Source organism: Chelonia mydas, chromosome 26 (assembly GCF_015237465.2).
Source record: "Chelonia mydas isolate rCheMyd1 chromosome 26, rCheMyd1.pri.v2, whole genome shotgun sequence".
Lineage (NCBI taxonomy): Eukaryota > Metazoa > Chordata > Testudines > Cheloniidae > Chelonia > Chelonia mydas.
Window position 1 is genome coordinate 12870402 of NC_057859.1, and position 25187 is coordinate 12895588.

General features: G+C 55.4%; 1 protein-coding gene across 1 annotated transcript in view; it reads left to right on the forward strand.

Annotated features, from left to right (window-relative positions):
- The window catches only part of PROM2 (prominin 2), a 36836-nt gene extending 12565 nt beyond the window's left edge, over positions 1-24271 (forward strand). The window contains exons 7-25 of the mRNA XM_037886247.2: positions 2846-2909; positions 4071-4160; positions 4640-4839; positions 5050-5124; positions 5214-5277; positions 6589-6748; positions 7522-7674; positions 9528-9651; positions 12317-12408; positions 13648-13732; positions 14908-15054; positions 16126-16197; positions 16354-16446; positions 17073-17126; positions 19558-19638; positions 20007-20075; positions 21459-21548; positions 22816-22922; positions 24184-24271. Coding sequence (XP_037742175.2) covers positions 2846-2909; positions 4071-4160; positions 4640-4839; positions 5050-5124; positions 5214-5277; positions 6589-6748; positions 7522-7674; positions 9528-9651; positions 12317-12408; positions 13648-13732; positions 14908-15054; positions 16126-16197; positions 16354-16446; positions 17073-17126; positions 19558-19638; positions 20007-20075; positions 21459-21548; positions 22816-22922; positions 24184-24247 — 1884 coding nt within the window. The 3' untranslated portion in view covers positions 24248-24271. The remainder of the gene's footprint in view (positions 1-2845; positions 2910-4070; positions 4161-4639; positions 4840-5049; positions 5125-5213; positions 5278-6588; positions 6749-7521; positions 7675-9527; positions 9652-12316; positions 12409-13647; positions 13733-14907; positions 15055-16125; positions 16198-16353; positions 16447-17072; positions 17127-19557; positions 19639-20006; positions 20076-21458; positions 21549-22815; positions 22923-24183) is intronic.
- The last annotated feature ends 916 nt before the right edge of the window (positions 24272-25187 follow it).

The window sequence follows — 25187 nt, forward strand, 5'->3', positions numbered from 1 at the left end:
TTGCAGGCTGAGCGTGCTGCCCGGCCACCGCAGTGGCAGGGCTCCTCAAAGGCTGGTGCACTAATGCAAGGAGACAGGCGGGCACCCTCTGAGACAGCCGCGAATCCAGGGCATGGAAAACAGCACGAACCTCCCCCGAGCCTGGAGATGACACATGTCACCTCTGCAGTGTGCTGGGGAAAGTACTGAGCGGGGGCAAGGCCGAGGAGGGGCCTGGCAGCCAGGGCAATGCTCAGCCTGGCCAGCTGGGCAAAGGTGCACCAGGGGTGCTGTGCAGAGGGGTGATCCGTGGCCAGTCAGGTGCTTTGAGCGGGGTGATCCAGGGTGGAATGGGGTACGCTGCGGGATGGGATGAAGTGTACAGTACGTTGTGGGGTTGAGCAGAGCGCTGTGTCCAGTGCTGGGGGGAGTGGGGTGGGGATTGTGCTTTGGGGTGATAGCAGCCGGGTGGGGTCTGGAGCACTGGAGAAGGGTGCTGCTGAGGTGGGCGGAGTATTCTGCAGTGGGGTTGGGTCCACTGTGTGGGGACGTGGAGCAGAACGGGGTACGGTGCAGTGGGGCGCTGTGCACGGCGGTGGGATGCCTGGGGGCACTGTGCATTGGGGTGCCATATACTGAGGTGCTGCGCCTCGGGATGGGATGCTGTAGTGGGGTGCTGTGCCTTGGGGTGCTGGCAGCATGGTGGAGCCCTTTGCACTGGCTTTCCTGTGGGCCCAGGGAATATTAGCAGTGGGGCAGGATAGTTCACCGTGATCCGACACGTCCCCTTCCTATGATCCTGTGCCGCGGTCGCACAGGGGACCCCTTCCTCTGCCCTGCTAACTGCCCAGATGGAGCTTGGCTACAGTTAGCTGCTTTGCTTTCCATGCTGCTCAGCAGCAGCCTGTCCGGCCCTAGATGCGGCTGCTGGATTCACTCGCCCGCCTGCATTGGGGACAGAGCCGGAGCTCCTTTCAGGCCCTGCGGAGACTCCTCTGGCTCCAGGTGAGATGAGCAGAGGGGTCTCAGCCCATGTTCTCAGCAGCTCCACATTGGTCCAGATCCGCCTTTCTGGGCACCCACCCCTCCTTCACAGGGCAGCATCCTGGCCGGGCGTGACAGGAAGTGGCTGTGGATGGCTGGCGTAGGGGCCAATGCCAGAGCAAGTGCGGGGAGGTTTCACAGGTGCCCACTGCTTTCTCCAGAGCAAGGCAGATTGGGGTCCTGCTCTCTCCCAACACCTCCTGCTCCTCTTCTCTGCCTTGGGCCCCCGGTCTAATCAGGCTCTTCTAGAGGGAAAATACCATACTACTCCCCCTGGCTCCAGCCTCTGACCTTCATCTCTTTCCCGGCTGTCCTGTGGGCTTCCCCTCGGACCTAGAGCTGTCGGCGTGGTGGGGCCCGCCCGGGTTTCACTGCTGGAGCAGGCACAATGTGCTGCAGCTTCATTAAAAATTCATTTTTAATTGCAAAGCGTTGTTTCTTTCCCTCCCCGCTGCCGCCTGGCCAGGCTGTTTGCTCAATCTGCATTCTGCACTGCTGCACAGCCCCGTCCAGCCGAACAGAGCCAAGGAGGGGCTCCGATCCGGCCGGGGTTCCGGTACGCACGTGGGAGCCAGCGGGGAAGCCACGGGCTTGAGGGTGGGGTTAATGAGATACACAGCTCTTAATAATCAGCGCTCTAATGCAATGGCGTTTTCATTCCCTTAGGGCTAAATCCTTCGGGCCCTCAATTCAGTGGATCTGGCGTGGCCCCACTGATCTGGGGGGCCCCTCCCACTCCCTGTGGCCCACCTTGCCCCTAAGGCACGTCGGCAGAGCTGAGGTTTGGGTGTTGGCGGGAGCAAAGCCAGTATGATGCTGCAAATAACCCTGCACGTAAAGGGTACTTCAGCCCCAAGACTGGTGAGGGGCAGCGTGGCTTCCCTGGGGCCTGCCGCTGGAGTAGGATTTCAAACACCCAAGTTCTCCAATGTATTCAGGCTTTGCCCAGGGACCTGGATTTTCCCCATGGCGCTGATTGGGGCAGGCTAAAGATATGAGCTTCCCTGGCTGCCCAGGGCTTGATCCAGCGGTGACCTCAGTAGGGGCCAGGCGATGATTTGGGAGCTGTGTTTGAAAGGAGGTCCAGGAGGGCGCCATAAATACATCTCTCCCAGAAGTCCTCCGTGTAGGGCATTGGGTCCCCAGCCCAGCACCTGGCCACAGAGCCCAGGGCCAAGCGGGCAGCTCAGTTGCTGTGTGAGTAGAGAGAGCGCCCTGGTTGCATGGAGTTTATCGGTTATTGTCTAGGGAGGCGCCACTCGCTAAGGCTGCATGGAGATTTGCCCAGGAAACAGGGTTCCCACCTCTGGGTGGTGGATGGAGAAGCCAGTGCCGGAGATCTTGGGGAGTTATGTGCCTTCCCTGGGCGGCCATGATATTACTTGTGATTAGACCCCACTGGGACCAGCCATTAGCCACAACACAATGCGGACCACGACCCATCCTTGGCCACGGTCAGCTGACTTGGCTCGTTACGGTCACAATCCACTGCAATAGGATGAGGCTTGAGTGGGACAGTCCCTCACGAGAACCGGGTGGGGCGTTACTGCCTGCAGAGAATGGGAGGGTGCTGGGGTCCAGGAGAATTAACTGAGCAAAACTGGGATGGCTACATGGAATGGAACAAACCCAGGGGCTTTCTGCTCACCCGGGGGACCCCTGTCCGGGGCCGAAAGCACAATGAACCGTGCCCAGGCTCAGAGGCAGAGCCCAGCCAGGCCTTATGGGCCCAAGCGATGGTGGGTCCCAAGCCAACTGACCATGCTGATGCAGCCTCCAGGAGGCTGAGTGAGACCTTTCTCTGCTTCTCTTTCTCCGGCAGGGGGTGCAGTCTGTTGTGGACCAGTTTGCGGTGCCCAGACAGCAAATAATCGGCGACCTGAACAGTGAGTGTCTGGCTGTTGGCCTTTCCTCTTCTAGGCCAGAGCAGTCTCCCCTGTTCCTGGGAGGCTGGGTACTTGCGGGAGAGGAAAGCAGCTCCATGATCCCTGGTCCCAGCTCTCCTCTCTGAGCAGCTGTCACATGTTTCTTTGCATGACTCCGACTCCCTTCCACCATTCCCATGACCCCTGGTCCCAGCTCTCCTCTCTGAGCAGCTGTCACATGTTTCTTTGCATGACTCCGACTCCCTTCCACCATTCCCTGCTCCCAGCGACGTCATGGCAAAGCTCCCACTGACTTGGACGGGAGCAGAATCAAGTCATTAAACCCCAACTGTATCCACAGCATCTGGACTCCCTGATCACCCTTACACTTACCCTGATCGTGTGGGAAAACGCTTCCCATCGCCCCAAATAAAATCTATCCCAGGCACCTGGGTCTTTCTCAGTGCTTGCCCTACAAAAGGAAAACTCCCACTGGACCACGTAGCAGCCTTCTGAAATGGCAAGGAGCGATTTCTCATCAGCTTTACTTTAGCCCTTCCCCAAGCTCTAGTGGGCATCTTGCGCGCATGTCAGTAGCCCTCGCCCGAACCCTAAGCAAAGCCCCCTTTGGGGCAGGGGGAGACTCTCCCGAACCCTTTGCAGAGCTGGGAGTGGGTCTTCATTGTTGGTTCAAATCAGCATCGGTTGTCCAATCCGTAGAGAGATTTTGAGCAGGCCTGGGTGGACGTTGGGTCTCTTACCCCACGAGGGCAGGGAGAGAGCGTGGCCGTCTCCAAGGTTCGCCCCGAGGGGGAGGAAAAGCCGGAGATAATGCCAGATCCTGCTCTCAGTTATCAACGCAACATCATGGCAGTCGTTGAAGTTTGCATTCTGCGGCGTACTGGCTTTGTGTGTGTTAGTGAGGGACGGCACCATCTAATGGCTGCAGCCCACAGGGGCTGAGAGACACGCCTGCTGTAGGAGGTGTCCTTACGCTCAGGTCTGGTGTTTATTTTGCTGGGTTGCCAGACTCCAAATTCCAGCTCCCCATGTGCAGGAGACTCTGCCGCCATGGAGCCTGACTGCAGCCCGTAGCTTCTTCCCGCTCGGTGCGAGTCAGAGCAGCACCTGCCCCGCGCAGGGCAGAGAGCAGCTCACAAAGGGCGGTTTGGTGCTTTTCAGATGTCAGCCGCAGCATTGGCCTCACCATCCATTCGCTGCTGAAGGAGCAGGTGTATTCAGTGCTGGAGGCCATTCAGGGCAGGGCACAAGGTAAGATGGAGGCTCACCTTCTCCTGTGAGTGGGACTGTCCTTCACTGTCAGAAATGAAAGGAGATGACTTTAGAGTCCTTCAGACCAGTCTTTGGAGCCTCCTTATGCCAGACTAGGCTGGGGACAGGTCCAAACCTCTACCTCCCAGAGATCCCCTCTGCCTGATGCTGGGATCCCTGCCCCTTCCTCTGCCCTGCATTGGGCATGCTGGCTTCACATCTCATCCCACACTCATATCCTGAAGATGCCTCTGACCCTTAGAACTTCCTCTGTTCCACTCCCCTCTTCTGGTGCCAGACACGCTACCTCTAGCCAGAGGCTGGGGCCCAGGGGGGTGGCATCTGCACTGAAGATGGCCGTCTGTTGAGCAGGTCCGTAGCTACTTGTGTAGTAGCAAGGCGGGGGCCAGCGAGTGGAATAGCATTCGTGGCACAGACGGAGCGGAGCGCCAGAACTAGCCTTGGGTTTTCTCTTTAAGACCTACAGAACTCGCTGCACCATTTACAGATTCTCAACAAGACCGTGCGGACTCTGACCCATTTCCAGGACGAGCTGGGCCTGGCGCTGAGAGATCGCAAGGAGAGCGCAGTCTCCCTGCTGGACAGTCCGCGCTGCACGTCCTGTGCCCGGGCACTGGGCAAAGCCCAGAGCTTGGAGCCGGGAGCCGACTACAGAAGGGTGAGTGCAGGGTTGTAGAGAGAGGGCCTTCTCCTCCCAGGTCTGATGGAGGGATGGGTCTCTCTTGCCACTTGGGCACCTTTGTGTCCATTCCTTTGGTGCGGGACATCCCTCAACGCTGCTCCACCCAGGTACGCTGTCTCAGCAGGGACACTGCCGATTTGAGGAGGGGAACTCACCTGTTCATGGAATGCTGGTTTCTTCCTGCAGGTTCCTTCCGTGGAACAGGTTTTGAAGACGCTGTCTGGTCTCCCCAAAGCTAACTTCCCAGACTTGATTGACAAGGTATGTGACGGGCAAGGCCTGGGGCCTGTTTGCAAATGTGAAAGCTGGTTCGATTCTGGGGGAGAAAACGGCTCTTTTTGCTCTTCCAGGGCAACAGCACGTTCAACTCGATGCCAGACCTAGCTGTTGTGAAGATGGCCCAGGTTGTGCAGGGTGAGCAAAACTCTTCTGTGGTCAGTAGGGTGTTGCATTTCCAAACTCTGGTACATGCAGCTATGCAACCACAATGCCTCTGGTTCTTGAGAGCTGCCCCCCTTTTAAATTCCTAAGAAAAAAGCCGGCCTGCAGAGACAGCAGCCATTTTGTTCCCAGCATGGCTTCAGACTGCTAGGATATGCACCCCCTGTGCTCTCCTCCTGGAACTTTACTTTTGTTCTCTCTTACTTTGTTGTTTCCTTTAATCCATGCCCCTGCCAGGCACTGGGGCCCAGACCCTCGGACGTATTTAGTCACCTAACTCCCACCGATTTCAGTGGAAGTTAGGCACCGAAATACCTGCCCCGGGAAAACGTGTCCCGCTTGTGTTCATGGAACTGCAAGAAACAAGAAAATCTTTATATTGGGGTCATAAACCCTTGGAAATTGGAGTGAAGGGTGGCAATATTGAAAGGCCCTAACCTTAGGGAAGTGAGAGACTCAGCCAAAGAGCCACAGCAGAGACCAGGCTCCCACTGTGCTTGGTGTGGTTACAGTAGGAGACAGGCCTTTCCCTATAGGAGCTTACAGTCAAAATAGACAGGAGAGACAAAGAGTGAGAGGGTTAAGTGACAGGCCCAGGGTCACCTGGCATATCAGTTGCAGACAGGGTTGCCAACCCTCCAGGGTTGCCCTGGAGTCCCCAGGAATTAAAGATGAATCTTTACTTAAAGATAATGTCATGTGAGGAAACCTCCAGGAATTCATCCAACCAAAGCTGGTAACCCTAGCTGCAGATCTGAGCGTAGGACCTATGTATCCTGAAACACAGGCCAGCATCCTACCCATTACAGGGGACTCAAACTGGGGTAATATGAGTCTCTGAGGGTATGTCTACACTGCATTGTAAGCCCAGCCTCAGACTTAAGTTTGAGCCCAAACCCCCCTACTGTCCATGCACAAATCGCTCTGACACAGGTCAACAAGCATTCGGGACCTGGGTCCTAGGACCTGTCTGAGCCCGAGAGCTTGGTCTATACCTGAGACTTGAGTCCAAACCCTGTCCAAACCATTTTGGAAAGGTTCAGTCACAGATTAGGGTTAGGGTGTGTTTACTGCACCAGGTAAGGGGCAGACACTTCTAGGACTGCAGCACAGGCTGGGTGAGAGGGTCTGTCCTGAACAGAGGAGGGGAGTATTTTGTGAATGGTCCTGTAAGATCCAGCCCTTTGGGGCCACAGAGAAGGACCAGTGCTTGCCTACGCCCGTCCCTGCCAGCTGCAGGGCTCCCACTAAATCCCCCCTACATCTCCCACTCTCACCTTGCAGAGCTAAAGGACGAAGTGAACAAGGTCAGTGAGAAGGTCCAGTCTATTGCAGACAGCTTCCCAGTCTCTGATTACACTCAGCCCTTGAATGATGCCCTGATGCACGCGGAGAACAAGAGCCGCCCTTACCTCCAGGAGGTGAAACACTATGAGAAATACAGGTAATGGGGGAGTGGCTGCAGCTGTGTGAGTCTATGGACCTGATTCTGAGCTCACACCAGTGTGAATCAGGAGTCACTCCAGTGAAGTCAAGCAGGTTACACCTGTATAAAACCAGGGGAAGTGAAATCAGAAGCAGGCTAACAATTCTCCCGGGTCAACCTCTGGGAATGGCTAAATCCCTTGTATTACCCTCTACCATTTGAGCTAAAGGAGCCACTCTATTAGCAGGAAGCAGTAGTAGGCTGTTATCCTCTGGTGGCCCACCACTAGCAGAAGAGAACAGACACACACTGTCAGTGTGTCACACTTCTTTAAGAGGGTTCAGAATTTATCGTACCAGCCCTAGCTGCTCCTGGACTGAAGCCCCCCAGCTGCTGATAGTCCACTGAGGAGTTCAGGGCTCTCTTCAAAACCTTCCAGCTGATCACTTGACTTCTTGCTAGCAGGCCCCTGGGTGGCTCTGATGCTGTGTCAGGGTCATGAAATCCCATCCCAGTGAGTTCAAATCCAGCCTAGTGTAGAAATCTGAAGTAGAGGAACAGGTTCATTGCTCCCATCTCCTTCTCTCCAAGGGTCATTTTTGACTTCCTGCCTCCGCTGACTAACAATGATTGTTTGCTCGGGTCTGAGGCTGAATTTAGGGTTCGCTCCCAGTCGTAGCAGGCGATGGTGCAGGCTGCCACCTGGGATGGGGGAATGAACCAGAAGTGGGGGGCTCGTTCTTTAACTGCCCCTGTGGCTCCTGACTTCCTCTGACCTCTTCTCTCCGCAGGTGGATTGTGGGCATCGTGCTGTGCTCCGTGGTCCTGCTGGTTGTAGCCTGTAACCTCCTGGGGCTGTCCCTTGGGGCCTGTGGGCTCGCCATGCGGGAGGATCCAAGCGACTACGAAAGCAGGGGAGAAGCTGGGGCCAAACTCCTTTTGGTGTAAGGGACTATTACTGTACTGGGTGGGGCAGGGGCGAGTTCAGGGCCCTTACGCCTCAGCTGGGGGTGATGGGGAGAGAATATCTCTGTGATGTGGTGGCATTGGTGGTGCGTGCTACACAGCAGGTCTGACTACATGATCTGGTGGTCCCATCTGACCTTTAAACTCTGTGACGGGCACATGGCTTTGGGAGTGGACTGGAGTCCAGCCCTCCGCTGTCAGCTCTCCATGGTGATGTGGCACTGTAAAGGGTGGATGGTGTCACAGTCAAAGTGTGGGGTGGGAGCGGAGGGGTCCTCTGGCTGGGTGGTAGGTGAAGCCCAGCAGATTCAGGAGCTTGCCTAGGCACTCACTTCTCGCTTCTCTTCCCATTTGGGTCTCCTCGGGGATGGCTAAGAGGCAGCTCCACCTCTCACTAAAATGTTCCCGGTGGACATCTGATGCCAGGTGACCTGAGCATGGTTGCTACCAGCAGCAGGTTCCTTATTGGCAGTACGTGCTTAACGCTTGGGTTTGCGTGATTCATGTCAGAGACCGGTCTGGGCTGCAAAGTTTGTATCTAGATCTGACCTTCCCCCGAGTTTAGGATGTTCCCAGCCACGGCTTGGGTTTGGGCCCATCTTTACAGAAGCTAGTTGATCTTTACAATGAATCCTTCTCCTTACCACTGCATGTTTCATGTGAAGTTTGTTCAGTTAATGTTAATCTGTCCATACTGCACTTCTTGTTATGTTTGTGTGGTTCGCGTGGCCATAGTACGTCTCACGTCACGTTTGCATGGTTGGCATGACCACAGCATGTTTCCACCCATTTTAATTTTAAAGTTGTACAGACGTAGTATGAAACTTTTTCACGGAAAGTTTTTTCAATGGAAAATAGCTTTCTGACCAAAAATCTGTGTGGAAAATGTTTATATTGGTCAAAATTTTCCAGTTTAAACCAACAACTGAAAAATGTTGGTTAAAAACTCAGTTTTTCAATGAAAAACCAAGAAGTTGTGAATGAAAGAAACACTTCTGAAATTTCCCCACAAAGAATAATTGATGTTTTTCAACCAGTGCTACTTAAGATGTTTTCCCCTTTGGGGTGTGGGGTCTCACAGGACCATTGGAACATGTGACCGAGCGCGGGGTGTATTGTCCATCACTTGCAGTCTTTCACACAAGACTGGATGCCTTTCTAAAAGATCTGCCCTTGCTCAAACAGAAGTTATAGGCTTGGTGCAAGAATCATTGGGTGACATTCTCTGGTCTCTGTGATGCAGGAGGTTAGACAAGATGATCACAACAGTCCCTTCTGGCCTTACAATCTATTTATCTATGGCCTTAGTGAGTTTCTTGTTTGGTTTGTGCACTTGGGGGATGAAAGAGAGTCTTTCTCACTATCCTCGTGTTGTGATCCACCGCCGAGCACGCTGGAGCCTGGACTCCCTCTGAGCAGAGGGACCCCGCAGGCCTAAGGAACCTCATGAGACATATGGTATGTTTACACTGTAATCAGAGTTGTGACCTCAGCACATGGAGACCCATGTAGCCACGCCAGCTTTGCTCTACCTAACTCAGGTACCAATAACAGTGAAGCCGCAGCAGCCTGGGCAGTACAAGCCCACCTGGGACCCTTCAGTGGCCTGGCAGGTCTGTAGTCAGTGCCTTCCGGTGCGGGCGTGGCAGTGTTGGGGGATGGTTCCTTGCAGCTGCGGAGACATGCGTGCGGATGCCAGGGACTCCAAAGAGAAGCAGAGCAGCTCCCAACTTGCCCTCCTCCCCGTTTGTTCCTGCAGAGTCACTGCATGCTAGGATGGAGGACTAGCTGGCAGGGCGCTCCCTGTAATGCATCTCCTTCTCTATTGCAGGGGCGTTGGCTTTAGCTTCCTCTTCTCCTGGCTTCTGATTCTCTTGGTCTTCGCCACGTTTCTGGTTGGGGGCAATGTCCAGACGCTGCTGTGTAAGAACTGGGCCAATCAGGAGATTTACAAGGTGGGTCCCTGCTTTCTTGGTGTGCCGAGCCTGGCGAGCTGTGCTCCAGGCACAGGATAAAGGGGACAGTAAGCTCCCCAGGCAGAAGAACCAGCTTGGGCTGGGCTGTGTTAACCAGACAAAGCTACCCAGCACACACACTCATTGCCGTACGCACCCTGTGCTGATTACTGTATGCACACACACCATCTACTCACACCTGTGCACTCTGTACTGCTGGACGTACCCACTGTCCTTATTACTCACCCTCCTACCCCCATCACACACTCATCACCACACGCACCTGCATACTCCCTACCACATATGTACACACTCATTACCATGCTCACTATTGCATGCTCAGTGCACACACACATCTGCAGATGCCATATCTCACACACACTGTCAGCTCTCTCGCACATACTCATCGCAGCGGACTCGCGCCATCATCGCAAACTCCCGCTCTCTAATGCAATCACAAAGGCACGCTCTGGCCTTCGTTTATCATTGCCCTGTGGCCGCTATACTCTGCTGACATACTGGGGCCATAAAGCTGTCAGATCTAATCCTGGGGCCGGTCCCTGGGATGTGGGGGGGCCCTGGGGTTAGACTCAACCATTTGCACAAGTGTATATAAGTGTATGAATCAGGACGTGAATGACTATACTTGGCAGGTAGCAACCTGCGGGCTACTGACGCCTCGACTGGAAGCTTTTTGCTTCATTGTAAAAACTTCTCTTCTCCATCACAAGAATAATTCGTGTCGGGTACGTCTCCACCGCAGCCAGAGGTGCACATGGAGACATATCTAAGCTAGCTTTGATCTAGCAGCTTAAATAACAACAGCAGTGAAGCCATGGTAGCGCAGGAAGCCTGTACAAGCGCATCCAGGACCGTGGGTATGGACTCGAGCAGCTAGCCCTGGTTGCCGTGGCTTGACAGCTGTGATTTGAGCTAGCTAAATATAAGCTAGGTTGGGTATATCAACATGAGCTGCAGCCAAGGCTCTGGTTGCAGAGCAGACACACCTTGAGCGAGCTGCGGGCTTGTCAGCCTGTGAGCGTGCAATCAGTGCAGGCACCCGTGAGTGTGCAATCAATGCAGGTGCGTGTGAGCGTGCATGGTTTATGACAATATCTTGTGTGACATGGTGTGATGGGAGAGACCCAGGCTCAAATCTGCCCCGCTCAGTGTCCAGCCAGGGTTACGGCCCCTTTCCCTCCACCAGGCTTCCAGCCTGCTCCCTGAGGTTGAGAAATCTCTCTCAGTGGCCAGTTACACTGGCGTCTCGTCTGCCTCGCACGTGGCGTAGTGAAAGGAGCTGGAGGGCAGGCTGAGGATCTGGCCCATCGTGTCACATACACATCTGCACAGGTGCACGCTGTCGTACATGGATACATTTAGCTGTGTGCACACAGCAATACTGTAAATCGGTTCAAATGCAGCCTCCTTTCTCCATGGAGCTGCGCTCTGTCTCTCGCTCCAGTTCCACCGAGATCAGCCAAGTTCCCCCAGGGATGAGCGTGACCCAACGAGGAGATGATCAGTCCCGTCACCTCGCCCTGTTCCTCAGCGTCCTGTGTGTGATCTAATAACGTGCTTGCTGCATGCTGCAGAATGATCCACTTATGCCCACGTTCGGCCCTTTCCACTGCTTTACCCCGGGCATAGTTGATGCGCACGGATCGTTCCAGCGAATTAATTAAACCTCCTCAAACAACGGTTAACGTTTGATCTCTGTTTGGAAGCCGACTGTCACCGCAGCTCCCCACCCCGCCCTCCCCGCCACCATTGGCCAGCTGGAGCTCAGGAAGTAGAGAGATGCACTGAGGGACTCTGCCCAGCCAGGAGTGGCAGGGGCTGGACAGATCTGGATGCAGAAGGGCTAGCAAGGCTCCTTTTCCTGCCCAAAGACCAAGTCTCCCACGCGGATTAGAGGGAGCCGGGGCTCGCAGCATAGCAGGGAAGCTCCGAGGGAGGGATTCCAGGTCTGTCAACCTGCCACGGACCATTGATGAACCCCAAGATGGCCACCCCAAGTGCAGGGAGAGGAGGGGCCAGGGGCTAGTGCTAAGGTAGAGCTAGGCACAGTACTCCAGGGGGTAGTGCTGCGGAAGTATTGGGTACCTCAGGGGGGGATTGCTGTAGTATTAGGGTACCCAGGGGTAGTGTTGTGGTAGTACTGGGTACTCCAGAGTGTCGTATAGATTCTCCAGGGCAGAGGGCTATAGTGGACGGGGTACCCCAGCGGGTGGTGCTGCGGTGTTGGAGTTCGCCGGGGGTAGTGTTGTGATATTAGGGTACCCCAGGGGCTAGTACTAAGATAGTACTGGGTTCCCTGGGGTATAGTAGTGGGTACCCCAAGGTGTAGTGCTGCAGTAGTACCGGGTACCCCAGGGGATAGTACTAGGTTGGAGATGGGGATCCTTAAAGGTATGGATGTTGAGCCCCATCCTCTCCTTCTTGCTTTCCAAAGCCCGTCAGTGACTTTCTCTGCTAGGGGTGATTTTAGCCCCACGTTGCTCCCGCCAGTTCCCGGAAGTAGGACCACATCCCTTCATCACTCTTTTCTCCCTCCCGAAATGCTGTTGGGATCAGCACAGCGGTGCTCCCTCTCTACTCCAACACACCCCGCTCTCCCCGACCGGGACCCTCCTCATGCCTCATTTCTCCCCCTGTTCCCCAGTTTATCGACACTCCCGGGAACCTGCCTCCATCCATGAACCTCACCCAGCTACTCAGCCTGAAGAGGAACCTTAACCTAACCTCTGCTTACCAGTGAGTACTCTGCTATGGGGCTGCCCAGGAGACCCCTCCCCCACAACCCCACCCCCCGACATCCTGAATGCTGTCAGGCTGCTCCCTATCAGACTGGCCTCATTAGGAAACTCCTTGAAACGAAGGACGTCTCAAACTCAGGGTGGAGCTTAAATCAGAACTAGCCCCCTGATTTTCTGAAGTCCCAGCTCCCACCGACCTCTGTGGATGGGGCAGGTCAAAAATGTTCCAGCGAAACTCTTTTTCGACTGAAAAACTGGGGTTTTGGCTAAATGGGCATTTTCCCAGGAAGCAGCCGTGGCGTTCCTCGAAAAGTTTGGATTTTTTCTGATGAAAAATCAGACATTTTCAGCCCAGGTCAAAAACATTTCTGGCTTTTAGCAGGTTGAGGCTGGAATTCTTTGGTTTTCAGTTTTATTGACGTTTTCCGGGGGCGGAAATATTCATTTTCCAGCCAACTCGTATTGTGGGTGCACCAGGATGCCTTTCATTGAGGTGCCCCCATATGTATTAAGTGTCCAACAGTTGAATATTTAAACAGCAGCTCAGATGCCACCTTTGGTTGCCCCTCATACAACTGAGGGCCAAACCTGGGCCAGTCTCGCTGACCTGAAAACACCTCACACGGTTAGTTCAGCAAACTGCGATCTCCAGCCCACCTGGCCCATTCTAAGCTCCTTTGAAATCGCCTCACCTTGCTGCTGACACCAGTGACCGGCTGTTATGCTGCCTGCCAACTTCCCTGGCTTTAGGGTTACGGTAGTGGAACCTGCAGCCAGCACTTCTGGTACCAGACAGGCTCCAGGGTGCAGGGCCGGCGGGAAGCAATTCATCCCAGCCCCCAACGGACAGTCTCAGCCCTTCACCGTCTGGTCGTATCCCTGGGACAGGAACAAGGGTTTAGTGGATGCAGAGGTTCTTGATGCACCTTCTGTTATTACCATCCCCAGTAATCTCAAGGCAATGGCCTACCAGGTCTAATGGAGACAGTAGAGTGGGAGGAAATGGGACCCAAAGACAAGTAGAATCTGATCCGGTGGGAAGCCTCCCGTGGACTGAATTGGGAGCTGCTTGGTGCCAAACTGGGCTCGGGGTGCTCAGGAGGAGTGTGGGGCTGCAGTAGCCATGTGGAGCCAAGGCACAGTCTGGCTTTAGGCAGATCCCCTCGGGGAACACTGCTCGGGAGTTTCCTCTCACCTCTCCCGCCCACGCTGACTCCCTCCCCCCTCTCTGTTCCAGGGTGTGTAAGAAAGGCACAGGCCTCTGGGACGTTCTGCAGCTCAGAGACGCCTACAATCTCGAGGATCACCTCCACCTCAGCCAGGTGAGCAGAGGCTCTTCCCCTGGGGGCACCTGTCCTCCCACTCTCGCCAGCCCTTTGGCATCCCTAAGCAAGGAGGGGAATCAAACCTCCACATTCATACAGTCTTGCACTGTCCGTTGCCCCGAGATCTGTCCAATAAAAAGATTTAGTCTTTACATTAATTCAGCCAAGGGCTTCTCCAAGGGACCCAATTCCTGGCCTCTCTTTCCCGGTGAATCCAGTCTCTATTTTCCATCCAGTCCTGGGTTTCCTCCAACTTCCCCCTCCCAGCACAGACGTGGTGGAACGATTTGTCCTAGCACAAGGGGAGACTCGTTCCTTTCCATCTTCCTCCGTTCTGGGCTTCCAGGAGAGGTTGTGGTGGGAAGGGAATTTTGCCTTGCAGTACTGTGCATATAACATAGCATGCCACTCCTCACCTACAGGGCTCATGCATGAGGCTTAAAGGGCAGGATGCAAAACTTGGGGCCTAGGAAAAATACGAATGTGTGTATAACCCACTGAGTTTGTTATAGATCCCTGCCTAACCCACAGAGGGTGTGAGTCTATTAACGGTCCTAGTTAGGACGCTTTAGCTCTGGAGGGTCCCCGGTTCAATCCCCAGTGTATCAGCCTGGATGATAACCATCCCTTAAACACTGCAAAATAGCATGAGACTAATTTCTCTTGCATGCAAAATGGGCCCTATCTGTTCAGGATCAACATTCAGCATTTCCAAAGGGTGCTGAGTAATTCATCCCCCAGCAGTGAGCTGGCCTAAGTGGGCCGAGTGGGAAATCTGGGTCTGAGATGAAGTGTGTGTCTAAGAGGGAGGAACCTCTCAGATGCTGGGTGAAGCACCATACAGGTTCTAATGTTGCGCTGTCCTGCTTTTATAGCACTAAGATGGGACACACCAGTTTGCCTTTACTGAGTTAACTGGTTTGGGGGGCATCTGATTTGCCTTTACTGGGTTGACTGGTTTGGAGGCTGTTCCAGGGATCTAGCTCTTCTGGGCTGACTGGTTTTGTGCTGCTAGGTAGGAGCAGGGTCACCCAGTCTATAAGGAACTAGGGCTGGATCCAAATCAGGAATCAATGGAAAGGCTCCCCGGGACTTCCCTGCGCTGTGGGTCAGGTCCCTAGCCAGGACCAGCACCCATGGGGCTGGCGGTCATGGCCCTGCCTTGCCCTCAGTACACTAGAGACTTCCAGAAGCGTCTCAACAACTTCAACCTCCAATTTGAAGAAATCCACTTCCTCGACGGGGCTGGGAGACGGGACCTGGAAACCTTCCAGCAGAGCGGGATCGACCAGCTGGACTACCCCACGTTCCAGGCCGAGGTGAGGGGTGCCGGAGCAAAGCTGCAGCCAGTGCGGTGACATCAAGCAGGGGGTTGCCCTCTCGGTTTGCATCCTCCACAGCAGCCCTTCCTCCCATGGTGTCTGGGAATTGAGGCTGGCTGATTGTGCTGCTCCGGCCTGGCTCTCATGCTTGCAGATCCTGGGTCCACTCCCAACCCTCCCCTTACCCTGACGGAGGCATCTGCCCCGTGTACCGATCCCCTGCCTGTTCCTACTGCCTTTGAGCCCATCCCACTCCTGGATAAGGCTTGTCAATATGCGCCCACTCCCTTTGCCTGTTCTCCAGCTGGCTCCCTTCTGCCTCACAGTGGCAATTACCCCCAGGCAGACACCCCAACCCCGTCCTGTCTTCCTATCCTTCCTTGCTCCCACTCTCTCGGACAGACTCCGAGCACCTTGTGTGAGCTAGAGAAATAGTCTTCTCCCCAGGTTTAACGATGGGGAAACTGAGGCATACAGAAGCGGCATATTGGGTAGGGGATTAAGGCGTTGGACTGGGGGCTCGGGAGACCACAGTTCAAGTCCTTGGTCAACCACAGACTCCTCTGGGTAAATCACATAATCTGCCCCATGTGTCAGTTTTCCATCTGTAAAGTGGTAATAATCCCTCGCTACCTTACAGGGCCCTTTGGGAGGGTAACGTCCATTAATGATTGTGATGGGGGCCATATAAATAGCTAGACAGAGTTGCCTAGATCTCACAGGGAGTCAGTTGCACAGCTGGGAATAGAACCCAGGAGTCCTGAACCCCCCACTCCGTGACTTTAACCACCTGAAAACACTCCCTCTTAGTGGTTCATTGTAAAGGGAAGGGTGAGGGAGGGATCCCTGTGCCCTCAGCCCACGTTCTGCCCCAAGTTACCCCTGAGCGTTGAAGCCTGTGGGGTGGCACGGCTGTAGCTGAAATCAGGGCTCCGTCGATGGTTTGTGGGGTAACGTGCAGGCCGGAGGCTCATCGCTGGTGCTCAGGGAGTGTTCATAAAGTGTGCCCCACACTTTGGGACCCTTGGCTGACATGGGGCTGTTCATGCGGCTGGCTCCTTTCTCCAGATGCAGAACCCTGTGGTGAGGACAAGCCTGGAAGACCTAGCCAGGGACCTCGAGGGCCTCCGAAAAATTCAGGTGAGCGCAGAGGCGACCTGGAGGAAAAGGAAGGAGTGATCCCCAGGGGCAGGGAGGGGAGATGCATGTGCTTTGCCTCCTGCCCTCCCCCCCAAAGGGCTCCTGTGGTTCCCAGCTGACCAGAAAAGCCATCAGTGACTCTGGTGTCCCCCACAGAACAACATCACAATAGCAGGACGGCTGGCCAACGAGTCCCAGGCCCTGTGGAAGATCCAGAACGCCACCGTGCTCATCCAGGAGGCCCTTGTGGTGAGTGTGATGGACTGAGCAGCGGTCACCTCTAGGCCGGGCCAGGGCCGGACCCCATCCTTGGCTTAGGAGCTTTGGGGTGCAGGGGCCATGGCTCAGGCCTAGCCCTGGTGGCATGATGCTTGGGAAGGGCACAGGGCATCACGGGAAGCCTCCATGGGGGTGTGTCATTTGCGGGGCGGGGACTGGGGGCTGTATGACAGACCCCTAGGAGCATGAATCCCAGACTAGCTGGCATGGGGGAAAGGTGGAGGGAAGATTCCTGGATCCCACATTGTGGACGGGAGTAGGGGTGGAAGCAGTGACTGAAAAGTGGCTGGGGGAGTGGGGGGAGCATATGCCAGCTGCGCCCAGTGGGCTGCTGGAGTTGGTCCAGTTCTTCCCGGGCAGGTGAAGCAAAACCTGCCCATGCGACCGGGCAGCCACCGCTGAGAGCTCACATTGGGAATGGCCATGAAGAGCAAACCTCCCGGGGCAGGGCCAGGGCTGAGGCCTATGGGTGGGAGGTGGGGAGGGATGGCTGCTCTCCTCCTGTCCGCCCTTTGAGGCCGTTGGGCACCAGGCTGCCACCCCCCGCCCTCCCTTGAAGTGGAGGGGACGCATCTGAGCCTCCCTTTGCCTTGCAGGTGAAGCTGAATGACAGCGTGCAGTTCTTGTCCGCCATGGCACCTCACCTCCAGGTACAGTTGCCGGGGGAGACCGTCCATCTGATGGAAAGGCCACTGGGAGGGGGAATGATCGCACATGAAGGGGGTGAGCAGTGGTGGTCCCAGGTCCTGGGAGTTACAGGCACAAAACACCCTGCCCGGCCCTGTAGTGACCATAAGGAACAAGGCCTTGGGGCTCCATTCGCAGCGGAGCCCAGGGACTTTACCACTGCTGTAGGGAGATGGGGAGCAAGCGGTGGCTTCATGGCCAGGAGCTCCCAACCCCCTGGCGCAAAGGTAAGGCGCCTTCAGAGGGGCAACCCAACAGCCTGGGTGTGTGCAAGAAACACCCCACAGACGCTTTCACGGACATCATCCAGGGCCCGACCCTGACCTGCAGGGACCCCCCGCTCCTTTTCTTGGGGCGAGAGGGGAATTCAGTCCCCGGGGTCATTCATTCTCAGATGGCTTCTTGCATTGACTCCCACCCTGATCTGAAGGGAACCCGCTCTTGTGAGGTGACCCACCTTGGTCAGGACACGTTCTTCCTCTCTGTGTGTCCCCGTCCCGTGAGTGTGTGTGTAGCTCCTTATTCTACGAACCTCCCTCAATCTGAGCCCTTGGAGAGAAGGACATTTGCCTTCTATTCTCTCTGTTCACCTAAGCCGGGTTTGCCCTCTACCCTGCTCCCCGCCCCGACTGCCAGGGACCACCCCCTTCTGGGGAATGGAGAGACTTCAGTCCCCTTGAGTTGGGCTCCCAAGTCATTTAGATACTTTAAAAAAAACCCTCCCTCAGGGACAAGGTGGGTGAGGTCACATGTTTTATTGGACCGATGTCTGTTGGTGAGAGAGACGAGCTTTCGAGCCACGCAGTCCTACCTGAGGAAGAGCTCCGTGTGGCTCAAAGGCTTGTCTCTCTCACCAACAGACGTCGGTCCAATAAAGGATATCACCTGCCCCACTTTTTCTCTCTAATATCCAGGTACCAATAAGGCTACCACTACATTTCATCCCTCAGGGTTTATTCAGTCCTGGGCTACACCCACACATTGCTTCCCAGCCCTGACCTATCAATCAAGGCTCAGTAATAATAATCCTGCTTGGGTATATGAAGCCAGTCACACCCAAGGTCCATCCCGCCCAGACTCCCATCTCCGGCAGTGGCCAGCACCAGCTGCGTCAGTAGAAGGTGCAAGGAACCCAGCAGGGATGGGATAGCCTCATGGTCTCACCCTACCGGGGTCACCGCAATGACAGGAGAGTAAAGCGGATTCTCCATCCTGATGGCTGCTTGTCCGCAGCTCCTGTGTCGCTCAGAGGGTGGCTCGGGTCAGGCGGGCATTTCATGGGGTTAACCCCCAGCAGCCACACGAGGAGCCAGCTAATTTTGTTGTATAATGACGGAAGAAAGAACCATCCACCTTCAGTCAATTCCCCACAGTGCTCACTGCCTCCCAGCCTCCACGGCAAATCCACATCGCGGTGCCCAGGCTGCCAGAAAGAGACGTCTGTCAGCCCAACTCCCCAGCAGCACAGATCGGCCAGAGCCCAGCACCTCATTGGCTTCCCCTTGGACACCAGATCAAACTCAAAGCTTCCCCTTCCAAGCCAACCCTGGGACTGGCCTGAGGGACCATCTCACCCTATCTGATCCTGACCTCCCACGACAGATCTGTTCAACCTCCAGGGTGAGACCACCTTGTGCAGGAAGAGGGAGCTTCTGAGATGGAAGTTCTGGAACAGATTAACAGCACAGACCCTCACTAGGGCCTCCAAAGCTAGATGCAAAACCCATTTCTGTGACCAGTGTGGCCCCTTCCCAACCAAAGACTGGAGATAGTCCCATCCCTGCTGCTTGCGGAAGAGAGAGCTAAAGAGATCTCTGCGAGCACCACCTTGAGCAACACCAAAAATCAAGCCAAGGCCTGCCCCGTAACCCCCAACCCAAATTCAAAAGTCAGGCTTTTCTGTAGCCACGAACCCCCGTGGCTGACACACAGAAGAGGACGTGTGTCACACCCTGCCCAGTGGCTTCCGGGCACACTTTATAAACACTGGGAGGTGCTCAGATACCAGGGAGATACCTGGCGCCATAGAAGAACCTAGATACATTTCTAGCTAAGTGTGATGTATCAGTCTGAGATTGGTGTCAGAAGCCAGGAATTCCTGTGTCCTAGGTCCCACCCTACCCCCCGCCCCCAACTCCATGCCTCAGTTTCCCCACCTGTTACATGAGGATAGTGACATTTACCTCTTTCCTGTGGCTGGTGTGAGGATCAGCGAGTTAATGCTCATGCTGCTGCATGATAATCCTACCTCTCCATCCTTAATTAGAAACTCCACTCCCAGAATTCCCCACCTCAGAGGTCAATCTCCCTCCCTCCCCATGATTCCTAGCACCATTCAGCTCTCCAGTGCCCTCTAAGGTGCCTCTCTCCTCCCCACCCCCTTTCTCCCACCAGCCCCTCTTGAAACGGACGATGGCCGAGATCGCCCTGGTCGAGACCATGCTCCCGGGGCAGGCGCAGCGGCTCCTGAGACACGTGAGTGAGGAGGGGACCTTAGCCCTGCAGCATGCTGGGCTGGGATGCAGCAATCAGCTGGAGGAAACCGCAGAGATGGCTGCATAGCAGCATTGAGACCCTGTGGGGAGGGGGACGACTCCTGCTCCGTAAGCAGCTCCATGGGCCCTGCCTACAAACCCAACGCTTGCTAGGGCATCTGGGACTGCAAACCCAGAGAGGCAGCATGACCTACACTGGGGCAGATCCTGGATAGCTGGAGATCCAGCCAGCAAACCCAAAGCCTGTGTGAGCCTACTCTGGGCCAAGCTGCGCCCTGGGCCCCTGATTTCCTCACCAGCCCTTTGGGAGTCAATGTGTGTCCTTCAGGCTGCCTTCTGTTCCTGCAGGAGATCAGCTGCTTCACAAGGAAAGAACTGGGCTATTTCTCGCAGTACCTGAACTGGGTGAGACGCACGGTAGGTGCCAACGTCCGCAGAGGAGCCCCGTTACAGCAAGGGTTGCTGCTGTTGTGATTTATTTGTATTACCATTGCGGGTTGGAGCCCCAGTCCCAGACCAGGAGCCCATTGCGTTAGGTGCTGTACAGACACAGAACAAAGTGGTGACAATCTAAGGCTGTATCTTCAAAACACTGCAGCTGCACTCAGTGTAGACACTTACTGCAGTGATGGGGGGCGTTCCCCAGTAATCCACGTCCCCGGGAGGCGGCAGCGAGGTCGGGGGAAGAATTCAATACAGCCCTGCCGTAAGACAAGAGACAGTAGATGGAGGCAGGCAGCTGGGGTCTCAGCCTAACCGGTGTCAAGTTTCTTGTAGGCATCAAGGCAAAGGAGAGGTTGAAGGAGGCTAGTGAGTGAGTTTTGTGGATGAATCCAGGGAGCGCCTGCCCAGAGTGAGGGGCAGCGCGGGAGAAAGCAGGAAGGGGCTTGTTTGAAATGTAATGAGTGGGCAATGGTGGGTGGGATCGTGGCCCATCGACCTTTCAATACTGAATGAGAGGTGATAGGACGGAGATAGGTCACAAAGGTCCTGGACAGTGATGACAAGTATCTGATGTTCGGTACAATAGAGAAGGAGCCGGCAAAGAGCGTTATGGTCGAAGTGACAGGCTTGGAGAATGATCTCCCCGAGAGCATTCTTATTTTGAAGCCCCCTCCAATGCTACAGGGCAGCATGTAACCGAGTGGGGCGGTTATGCAAGTACCCCATGGGATGTTCTTGTGGTTAAAGGGCTGGCCTGCGGCGTGGGTTCGATTCCTGGCATGGTCTCCTTGTGTGACCGTGAACAAGCTGCTTGTTGTCGCTCTGTGCCTCGGTTTCCCCTGATTTGAAATAGAGATAACAATCCCGACCTCTTTCCCAGTACTTTTTAGCCATAGGTCTCAAAGCATTTTACAAACGACGTCCGTGTCTTTGCCCCCCATTACAGCAGGGGAAACCGAGGCACGGGGAACAAAATGACTTGCCTGAGATCACTCAGCACAGTAGTGGCAGAGCTGGAAATTGTGTCCCACTCCAGTGCCCTCTCCACTGATTCCCCACAGAACACCTGTCACCATGGGGATGGACCTCCAGGTCCTTGTGGGGTGCTTGGAGATTAGGGTGATGGACGCCAACTGTGAACCTGAGTGAGCCCTGTCAAGGGCTTGGCTCCCATTGTCACGGCCAGCGCAGCATCTGCCATGCCCAGCTCTGCGGAGAACCGAGCCCCGAGAGTGCATCAGAGCTGGCCAGCAAAGACCAGCTGGTTGGGTATTTGAGCACAACTGGGTTGGTGACTGTGTCATCCTCCACCCACATCACTGCCTAGATAACTCGCTGTCTCCTCTTTTGTTCTAGCTGACTGAGGACGTGGCTTCCTGCCAGCCCCTCGCCACAGCGCTGGATAACGGCCGGGTGATCCTGTGCGACCGCATCGCTGAGCCCTGGGTAAGGACAGCGGGACCTGCCACTCCCTGCTGCTGCCTTGGGCTTAGACCCCATTCCTCCCTCCTCCGAGGAATCTGTTCCTGGCCAGGGTTGAGTGGGCATGAAATTGGGGCCATAAAATTGGGGCCTCACTGTGCAAGGGGCTGCACAGATACATAGTAAGACAGTCCCTGTCCCTAGAGCTCACAGTCTAAATAGACATGGGGTGGGAGGGGAGACTGAGGCACAGACAGTGGGTTGCCCAAGGTCACTGATAGATTGAGGGAGAGCACCCGGGTCTCCCGACACCTAATCCAGTGCCCGATCCACTAGGCCATGCTGCTTCCACCAAAGGGATGTGAATGGAACAGGAAATGAGATGCAGCCCGGGGGCCAGCGCGGTCCTTGCTGCGACTATCTCGGTCCTGGCATAAGCCAGATCCGCTCCTGTTGATGTCAGGGGACGCGGGCGCCACCCTGACTGACCTCTCACACCGTGTCCTCCACAGCTGTTAGTAATTGAAATCAGCCCCTCCACCCCACCCTGTCTCCTGTGACCCCATCTCCCTCTATCTCATTGCCCAGTCGTTATGCTGCCAGAGCCAATAGATGCAGAGAGGGGATAAATGAGGCTGTCTAATCTTGTCTGAGCAGCCTAAGTTGCCCAGGGGAAGATGCAGCCTTTGCTGAGATAGGCCAGTGCCAGACGAAAGCAGCCAGCCTGGGGGTGTCTATGTACCGCGCGGGGTGCTCTCCTCAGCAGGGTGGGGAGAAGGGCTTCCAAAGATTCATTTGCATGGCAGGATTTCCCAGTTCCCTGATCTGGCAGCAGGAGGGGGACCGTCTACGGACGGACCTAGGAAACGATCAATATTGGCATGCACTGGCTACTGTGTGTGTGTGAGCACATGCATGCCACTGCCCTCTGCTGGATGGTCTCGGAGCTGCTCCACTGTGTGTCATAGGCTCCCTACTACCAGCCAGTGAATCCCTCTGAGTTAGGAGTTAGGACCCCACAGGGCATGCCTCTTGCAGCCCCTCTATGGAGTAAGGTGGCGACTGCAGGCCAGAAGCTAATGGCATCGGGGCAGTGACCAAACTTCCATTGACTTCATCAGGCCCAGAAATTGTCCCTTGAGCAAAGGGTTAGAGGCTCTCTGTCCAACCTGCTTCCATCTGTATCCAGAGTAACCGAGGGGCTGGTTCCCCCCCGGGGTGGGGTTTCGCTCTCTCCCCCCCCATGCCCCGCCCAATGGAGCCGATCAGGGTGTTTGTTGTGTCCTTCCAGAACGCCTTCTGGTTCAGCCTGGGCTGTTGCACCTTATTCCTCATCCCCAGCATCATCTTCGCCATCAAACTTACCAAGCACTTCCGCCCCATCAGGAACCGGCTAATGTAAGTGGCAGACGCTGTGGATGCTGGGCCCTGTGCTCCGCCCGTGTCCTCCCCATGCCAGGACAGCAAGGGACCCACAGGAAGGGGGAATGAACCGAACAGCAGCTGGCAGGTGTTGTTCCCAGCTGGAGGAGACGTACGGGCACAGCTGGGAATCACACCTCCTGGCTGCTGTGTAGACGTGCTCCTAGAGGGACCGCATTTGAGCCACCCCTGTAAATGCCCCATCAATAGGCCCAGCATTGGCACCCTGGGCACGTGCCCAGCTAGGGTCCTCCGGCGTCTCTCCATGTAGATGTTCGGCAGGAGCCCAGCAGCACCTCGATACAGAGGGGTATTTACCTATAGGCTGGATGGACTGAGGCCAAGGGCCACAATCAGGGGTCGAGGAAATGAAGAGGGAGATGGATAAAGTTCCATTTGCTTTTGATCCAGTCCTGTGCCTTACAGGCATACTGGATGGATCTCTGATCCCTGCAATCCTGTGTCCAGTAAGCCCATTGGACGGATCCATCCAGGGGGTGGATCTCTTATCCCTTGGATCATGTCCCCCTTTGTGCGCTCCTTGAATCCTTGGACACAGAATCATGGTTCTTGTGCATACACAGAGCTTTACCTGTTTGCAGAATGCCGTGACAGGGCCTGATGCAGCCTGCAGGGGGCACAAGTGCAGGGCACTTATTTCCGGTTCTTAGGTGCAGCCACATCTGGAGTGTTGGCCCAGGAGAACAGAAAGGGTTAACCCCCCAACACTCCACCTGACTGCCCTCGAGGGCTCCCCCTCAAACATGCCTGGAGCCCGTAGGCCCTCGTCCCCGTACACGTAGGGCGAACGCCACCCCTGTGCACTGGACCTGCGTGTGGTCCACGCACCATTGCACACAGGGGTTAGTTAAGTGCTGCAAGGCTCTGTCAGCTCTTCTGCCCAGGGCTCAGTTCCCTGAGAGGACGGGATAGATCCAGGAATTGCGGTGCATAATTCAGAGGCAGATTAAGGACAAACGGGTAACTACCGTCCTGAACCGCAGCCTGCCCCAGGCCTATCCAAGCTCAGCTCACTGAATTCTCCTATGCCCCTTGTTACTGTATGTTCTTATGGCCCCTGAAGTCCTCTACAAAGAGAAGGTCATTTTACCCACTAGAGTAATGCTGCCTCCTCTGGGGCAGAGCCTGGCAGCTGTTTATCTGGCTGCAAGGTGACAACAGAGATAATACTGGCTTCTCTCTTAAGCTCCCTCCTTTTCTTCCCCACCACCTGCAGCTCTACTGCCTCAGAGGAGACCTATCCCTTCCACATCCCCCGCGTTACAGCTCTCAAGCTATAGGAAGAGGTCTCCGGCATCTCCAGGTAAGGGGGAAACTAATTAATCTGGGCACTCCAATCTCTGTGGAGGAGGACTCCTGAATCTGAGAGTCCTGGGGCTCCCCAGGAGTCCTGGAACTCCAGACCACTGGTCCCAGGCAAGCTCTAGGTGGGCTTTGGGACCTTGATGTCACCTGGGGATGGACGTTCTTGGACCTCTCTTTTGCAGGTCCTCTTCAGAGCTCCTGGACCCCTGAACCAAGGTTTCTCTTGGGGATCCTCAGTGCCATGGGACTCTTTGTGGATACCAAGCTGCCATGTTGCAAATATTTCTGGAGGTCGCCCACCCCGCTGAGTCGAAGCTGCCCCCGAGTTCTCCCATAGGTTTCCATCACAGGTGTTCTGGGGGGTCCAGTCTGTTCATATCTCCCCAGGTAACTGCTCAGGAGTCCTTTCACTTGTAGGTCTCCTGGGGAAAGTGCCTGGATTCCTCCCAATGCCAGAACCGCCCCCATCAAAGACACTTCCCTTCCACTCTGCCTCACCCTCCCCATGTTACTTCTGAGCTGCTGGAAGAGACTCCTGCAATAACTCCTGCATTGGATATCCCACCCCTCAGCTCTTTCTCCCAAGCACCCCCCTCTGCTGACCCCCACTCCCTGCAGCGCCAGCATGGCAAGGCAGAAGGGAAAATTCCTGCCGCATAGCAGCACCCCTCCAGGGTTTGACATCTCCAGCCATCCCAAAGGGGAGCCATTAAAACCCACCGATGCCCATGTTACCTCCTGGGTTAATTCATGTCTGCGGCTTCCTCCCAGCTTCAGGCTGCTCTATGGTTCCAGCAAGTTTTTCTTAGGATCTGAGAGGGAGCCTGCAAGGCTCTCATCTTCCTCCCTGGTCTTCTGCAAACACACACACACTGGGCTGTAATGCTAAATCCACCGTGCACAATCCCTGCCCGT